We start from the raw sequence: 7,039 nt of genomic DNA, 5'->3' as shown, positions 1-7,039 counted from the left end.
GCACTGTCATGCCTTGTGGGAGAAACCAGGCTAGGAGAAAGAGGAAATTCTGCCTTCTTTCACTGTCACTTTGGTAGATTGTCTGTGTCCTAAGGCACAGCAGAATAGAGGCTTAGTTGAAGGGCTGACATTTGGGATACAAAGGGAAACAAATCTATTAATGTAACTCGGGCATGGCTGTAACTCAGCATTGCCTCTGCTGTTAACCTGTCAGTCTTCTCTTCATGTGGGGAGAATGGGCTTGATCAGACTCTCACCAAAGCCATGGTTCATGCTGTGGTGCAGAAGTGCCTGTGGAGCTGGCTGCATTCCAGCCAGACTGCTCTCAGAAGTCTCCCTGAGCTCCTTGTGCATCCTCGTTTGTGTGAAGGGTGTGAGACCCCTCTTGTCACCCTGCTGGGTTTGCAGCTCCCTGGGGGTTTCTCTGCCATCCTTTGCCTGACAGCATCCTTAGCTCACTCCTCACAGACATTATCCCCTGTGGGATCATCCCACCCTCTCGAACAGCACAGTGTTTTCATTGCCTGGGACACAGCTCTGGAGCTGGGACATGCCTTCCTGGCCTTCTACAAGAGCTTAAAGCCTTGTGTTGTGTGCAGGACAGTTTGTGCAGTGCTGCTGCTGAGCACTGTATCTTGTGGCTAATGTGATGTGGTGTAATCTGTCTGTGAGTTCTTTATTTTAATGTTTTTAGCATGTGTGGGCTGTACGAGGGACAAAGCTTGCCTGGGTTCTGAGCTGGGGAAACCCTGCATTTTTACCATCCTACTGGTTTTAAGCACCACAGCACACAAGTATCTGTGTGATTCAGGAAGCACAGGCTGCAAAATCTCATGCTGGACACAACATTTAAATGCTGGTCAGGATTTATCTATCTCTGTGCATCAGTTTGTCAAGTAGAGATGATGTGAGAGATTGGAAACTCATGGAGTAGCTCAGGAAAGCTGTTTCTAAACCCAGCTTTTGGGCTCTGAGTACACCTGGCTGAGGTTTCAGTGCCAGAGTGCCCCAGGGATCCCCACATGTCAGGGATCTACATGTGCTGTGACTGTGACCTTCCTGCTGACATTCCTCCTGAAAGCAGGTGATTCCTGAAGCCTTGGATAGATGCTCAGACTTCTCTGGCAGCAGCAGCACCCACCCAGCTCTCATTTTGTATGAGACAAAGCACTTTGCAAGGTAAGAAGGTCATGGGGCATTGGGAGGAGATGGGAAAAGCCAGCCTGGTAATTAGGATATATGGGATGGTCTTGGAGAGACCTGCTGATCCCACAGGCAAGCAGGACACTGCAGAGAAGTTTTTGGAGCAGTTTTCTTTTTATTTTTGATAATCTGACTTGAAGTTCCTGGCTAATTTCTAGGCTCTTTCTCTTGTAAATTTTAATTAAAAAAAGTAAGTGGCTTGGGTGTCTGACACGATCCTGTATTAAATTCATGCTCAGACTTGCCTTGATTTAATCAGAAATATTTAATCAGAATTCACCTGATGGGAGCTCATTTCCTTAAGGCTGTGTCAGTATTTGAGGCTGGCACAGGCACTGAGGAGGTGGGGTCCCTGCAGAGCCAGCACTAATCCTGTCTGGCATCAGAGGAGCTCAGAGGATGCTGTCTGTGCCAGGCTGTCATCAGTGTCTGGGCTGCTGGTACTAATGGAGCTGTGAATTACTCTCACATTGCTGGGTGAGCTTTGGCTGCTCCTGGCCACATGCTGCCTCCAGGAGAGAGCCTGTTTCTCCTTTAAAGAAACAGGATTTAAGTAGGTGCCATGATTTTCACCCCTTTTAGTCTAACATTCCTTCAGCAAGCAAAACCATGCCTGTTTGTGTAAGTGGGTGTTGGATGGCACCTGTACCGTAAAGCTGCTGATGTAAACTGGGGTTTGAGCCCACTGTGCCATTCATCCCAAAAGCCAAGGCCAGCCTGCAGGAGGTCTGCTGATGCTCTCTGTGAAGCCAGCTGGCTTCTTCAGCTTCAAAACCCTCTGCTACCCACTCTGCAGTAGAAGTAAATTAATTTGATTCATACCTTAGACATCTAACATAAACATTCAGGCCAACTTTTCCACTGGCAGGAGGTAGTATTTTTTTCCTTTAAAATCTGCCACTTCTGTCTTTCTGGAAAACCAACAAGCCCACTATGCTAGTCAGGAACACCCAGGAGCTTTTGTGGGGCTGTTCTGTGTATCCAAAGCGAGAAATGTGGAGGCACTTAAGCAAGAAATGTGCTAAGGAAAATGGTTTGTAGCAGGAAATTTCCCTCCAGAAGAATGTGGAATTCTGCTTGGGACACTTATGGTGGGCTGGCTGCAATGTGCACAGGTGAGGATTGCACTGGAGTGATGAACAAAGCAGGAACTTGATCAGGGCTGATACAGGGGTGTTGTAGAGCAGCTGTAGGCAATGGGGCAGCGATGCTGGGGAAGGACAAAAGCAGCTGCTGGTGCTGCTGTCCATTCAGTGCACAGAACCAGCCCCCCAAACTGAGTTATCTGGGGATTCCTGGGCTCAGAGGCAGGCAGGACACTAAGGAGATCATTGGCAGGTTTGTGTCAAGGGCTGAGCTAGGAGAGGCCAGGGAGTGGGACCTTGCCCAGGAATTTGTGCTGCAGCTACAGTGCCTCCCCAAGCTTTCTGTGGGAGTGGAGCCACCAAGAGATATTTCACAGATGTGTCTGTTCTGTGAAGGCCTCAACTGTTTCCTTCAATAACTTTTTTCCTTCCTTTCCAGCTACAGCCCATGCTGGTTTTCTCTCAGACTGCAGCAGGCAGTAAGCCTGCACACAGTTGCTATCTAGTGGCCAGAAGAAGACAGTGGAAGGTTTTACACTGCAGGTTCTGTGCAAGAGGACTGCTGCAGAGATACAGGCAGGAATCTGGTACATTTATTCATGTAAATTTTCGGGGTTACTGCTATTTTTCACTGGGTTAAATCTCTGAAAATTGTTTTGCTTGATGGTGCCATCACTGATAGTTAAGCTATAGTTCACTGCAGTTGTAAACTGCATAGCTAAGGATTTGTAGAAATGAATGGTATTGAGGATTTGATGTACTTGAAATCTATCAGAAAGCAGAGCAGGGACAAGCCCCATTACTAAGAAAAACACTGGTAACATAATATACTCAACATTTTATTATAAAACCCTCTAAAGCGCCACTTTATAGGTCACAGTTACAACAAAGGAAATGCCTTGAGTTAGGAAAACAATGGGGACACAGAGACATTGTTTAACATTTCTTGTTTGGGGAAAGTGTGTTGTTGACTCGCCTGTGTTTACCATTCCCTCATGGAGACATCCCAGCAGCACTGGAGCTGGTGGGCTGTGAGAGGAAAGCAGAGCTGCTCTTGTCCAGCACTGTCTCAGCACCACTGTGAAATGTCTGGACAACTCCTGGAGGGTGAGGAACTACATGGATGTTCAGGGTATAGAGAGGGGCTCCTGCCAGCTCATCATGGGCCAAAACAGAAGTTTCATGGAGTCTGTGGTCTTCTGGTGCTCTGGAGAAGGAAGTCCCCAGGGTCCTGAACCAGAGGAGCCAGCTGTTTATTTGCATGATTTTTTCCTATGTGCAAAACTTTGCACAGGGACAACCTGACAGCTGAGGCTCCTGAGGGCTGGCATTAGCAACTCCTCCATCTGCACTGCAGTGGAAACTAAAGAGTGAAAACCACGGGAGCACAATCACCTTTCTGGCTTCCAGGATCCCCTGTCAGGACATTTTCCCTCACCCCCATGACACCACCAGCTCTGGCTGTCACAGCCCTGTGCATCCCACTGGTTGTTTGGCCTTTTTGTGTTCTTTGTATGGAGAAAGAACAGCTCTCTACAGAGGATGGTACAACATTTTTCCTGTTTGCCTTTACCTTGGTGTAGCCACAAGATCTCAGGGACAACCTATCCTGGGAAGTGGTGCTGCTTTGACTTTGTAAGGTTGGAAAAGATGTCCACCCCATCCAGTCAACCCAGTTACTGAGCTGGGCTTGGAAGGGCCATCAGAGGAGACAGGAAAAGATGTCTCCAGGCCATCTGACATGTCAGCATGGTACAGGGAGGGGAGGAGTACATCAATTCCTGCCAACCCACTGCCCCCCTTCAAAATTCAATGACTCTAAGTTTAGCAGTTCCAAATATCCAACATCTTTCATTAGAAACCATGGCTAGGGAGAGAGGGGTGGGCTCTGTGGGCCATACTGCCAGGGCCCAAAGGCAGGATTAATGATCAGGAAATAAGGGTGACAGCACCAAGACAGCCAGCAGCTCAGCAGAGCCTGGAGTGCAGCCTTACTGCAGGGCAGGCTGCTCAGCCCTCCAGGGTGGAGGACACAGGGGCACAGGGATGGCTTCAGCTGCAGCTCTGGGAGCATCAGACACCATCACAGCTGGGGCAGGAGCATGGGGACTGCTTTACCTCCCCTTTCTTGGGAAAGGGCAACAAGCCCTGAAGGATACACTGGGATCCAGCTTTCACATGAAACAGCTGAGCAATCCCTCAAATATGACTTTTTTTTTTTTTCAGAACAAACTCCTCAGGTAAAGTAAGAACTTCAAGAAAGTTAACTGAATCTGCCTGGCAGATCTTCTTTGCCCAGAGCTCTTGGTGTTTCCAGTCTGTAACACAGTTTACAGCACAAGAAGGTGAGCAGCTCAATATTCTAGCAAAGCTGCAGCTGGTAGGAGATGCTGGAATGAACCAGGACACTGTTTTAAAATGTCCTGGGCAGGCTGCTTCTCATGCATGTTTGAAGCACTGCTCACAGGTGGGGACTGAAGGCTGGATGAAATGCAGCTGAGTGATGACTGGCAGCAAGACAGGTGAGACATTAGTTGACTCCAATTTATCAGGGCAGGTACAAACTCACCAGGCTGAGGAATAGTAGAGGTCCCTTCTGAATCCACTACAGTCACTAATATAGAAACCTTAATAACTCATTGATAAACCTTCAGAGTAGAAATACACAAAACACCCCTATTTACAGTAACATTCTTGTTTACATCAGCTGGGTTAGGACTTTGATGGAAGGATTGCCACTGGTTGTTATTGTTTTAGCTACGTGATTGGGATTTGTCTGGACAGAACAAGTTCATTTGGGATAACTGGCATCAGCAGCTGTTGACTCCAGCGCTGCGTCGGAGCCGTGGCAGGAGGCACTTGGTGTGTGGTGGTGTTGAACACCCAACCTCCACCGACAGATGGTTGGATCCCCTGGGCCATGCGTGGGCAATTCGAGTCTTTAGTCCATCTCTGAACAATGTGCTCCTAACTAGCTCCCTTCTTCTCCCATTCCTGCCAAGGAATAAAGGCAAATTAGATAAAATGCAAATCAGGCGAGCCACAGCAGCCATAACGTGCTCGGGATCAACGTGAGCATCTGGTCCCCAAGTGGTTTTGGCTGCAGGGTGGGTCAGGGATATCTTCAAGTTATAAACAATGCATATATTTATTCATTTAAATTGTAGGCAAGGCAAACACAGGTGCAAAGACTGGAGGAAAACCAGGATAACGTGCTCTGAATTGTGTTGGTCAAAGGTGTTTCCCAGACACGAGAGCCCCCACAAGCCCATCCCACCACAGCCAGAAGGGAAAAGCAGTGGCTGTCCCAGATGGATTTTTATTTTTCTGCTGTACTTACCTTAGCTTTCTGTAGGACTGTTCCTTTCCCTGTGACCATAACAGATAAAGGCCGGTTTTTCAAAGCTGTTGCTGAATTCACCGGTGAGTTCTCTGCGCTGCTTGCTGCACTGGCACTTTTTGCCTGAACCTACAATAAAAATGATGGGAACAGTTATGACTGCAGACTACAGAGAGAGATTGCTGCCTCTTCCCACCATCTCCTAGTCACAGTGTCATCCCATTCACAAGGAGGAGCATTTTTTCAGTGAGGTGCCAATTTAAACAAAACACCACGGGAGTTTGTGGTGTGTTTGGGTTTTGAGGACTCCAGAACTAGAGATACAGAGCAGGGTGCAGGTGGTGTTCTCCGTTTCATGGGAAACAAGTTCCCAAGAAGGAATTTAGATGCCTTAATCTCCTGCAAAAACCATCCCTTAGCTCAGCCAAGTGCAGAAGGAGCTGAGTCCAGACCTGCATGGCTCTGAAGGGTGGTGCTCAAGGTCCCACAGGAAAATACAACCACTCTCCTGAGCCCCCTCCACCTTTCACTTCCCCTCTACTGCTGTTACCTCACTAGATTATTATTACATTATGTATATTATATACAATAATTAATACATACATATAAGCTATACATTTACACAAGATTGCACCAATGATGCTATTATTAATTATGACATTTTTAAGCAGGCTGAGACTATGTGACTGCCCAGCTGCCAGAGAGCTGCTGTGCATCCCAGGGGTGCCCCACATACCCGAGGGGCTGTGTTCTCCAGGTGGGTGGTGTCCACTGCTGTGCCCAGTGTCACCGGGCCAGACTCTGCCTTCTTCAGGTTCTCTTTCACCTCCACCAGGCTCAGCTCCAGGTCCACCCTCTGGCTTTCCTTCCTTTTGCATTCTTCATCTACCTCCTTCAGCCTCTGCTCCAGGCTCTTGTCTGTGAGGGGAGAGGAATCTTGGTGCCTGCTGGGAGCTGGGGAGCTCCTCAGGGGAGCAGGGATCAGGGCATGTCCTGTACATTTTCCTCGTATTTTGCCCCAGAGGGACTCTGGCTCTTGCTCTAGTGCAATCTGGGTTATGTGGTTTGTGCAGAGCACCCCATTTCCCTCATCTCTTCTGGTCCCAGGAGGGCCAGGTTCATTGTCCCCTCTTTCTCCACAGCCCCACCTTGGCTCATTTCCACACATCCCACCTTGCCCTGCTCTACCTGTGCTGCCACCAAGCATTTCCTTCAGCTCTCGTCTCTCCTTGCGCAGCTGGGTGAGCTGAGCTCGGATTTCCTCCTTCTCCTTCTCCAGCCGTTCCTTCTCCTCTGTGAACCGTTTCACCTCTGCCTCTGTCCTGTTCTTGCCCAGCTTGGTTTCCACTGCTGCTGCTGGAAACACAGCCCACCAACAACAAGCTCAGTCAGGGGAAAAGAACAGGAGAGA

General features: G+C 48.5%; 1 protein-coding gene across 5 annotated transcripts in view; it reads right to left on the bottom strand.

Annotated features, from left to right (window-relative positions):
* Positions 1-3,111: 3,111 nt before the first annotated feature.
* The window catches only part of AFAP1L2 (actin filament associated protein 1 like 2), a 64,533-nt gene continuing 60,605 nt past the window's right edge, over positions 3,112-7,039 (bottom strand). For 4 of the 5 annotated variants that reach the window (XM_033066555.1, XM_033066556.1, XM_033066558.1 and 1 more), the window contains 4 exons: positions 6,817-6,984; positions 6,365-6,546; positions 5,629-5,757; positions 3,112-5,282 (listed from right to left, as the gene is read on the bottom strand). In XM_033066555.1, coding sequence (XP_032922446.1) covers positions 5,256-5,282; positions 5,629-5,757; positions 6,365-6,546; positions 6,817-6,984 — 506 coding nt within the window. In that variant the 3' untranslated portion in view covers positions 3,112-5,255. The remainder of the gene's footprint in view (positions 5,283-5,628; positions 5,758-6,364; positions 6,547-6,816; positions 6,985-7,039) is intronic. The other variant, XM_033066557.1, reaches the window with a different exon arrangement.

Source organism: Catharus ustulatus, chromosome 8 (assembly GCF_009819885.2).
Source record: "Catharus ustulatus isolate bCatUst1 chromosome 8, bCatUst1.pri.v2, whole genome shotgun sequence".
In the NCBI taxonomy this organism is placed as follows: Eukaryota; Metazoa; Chordata; class Aves; order Passeriformes; family Turdidae; genus Catharus; species Catharus ustulatus.
This window is presented reverse-complemented; position numbering and strand designations above follow the sequence as displayed.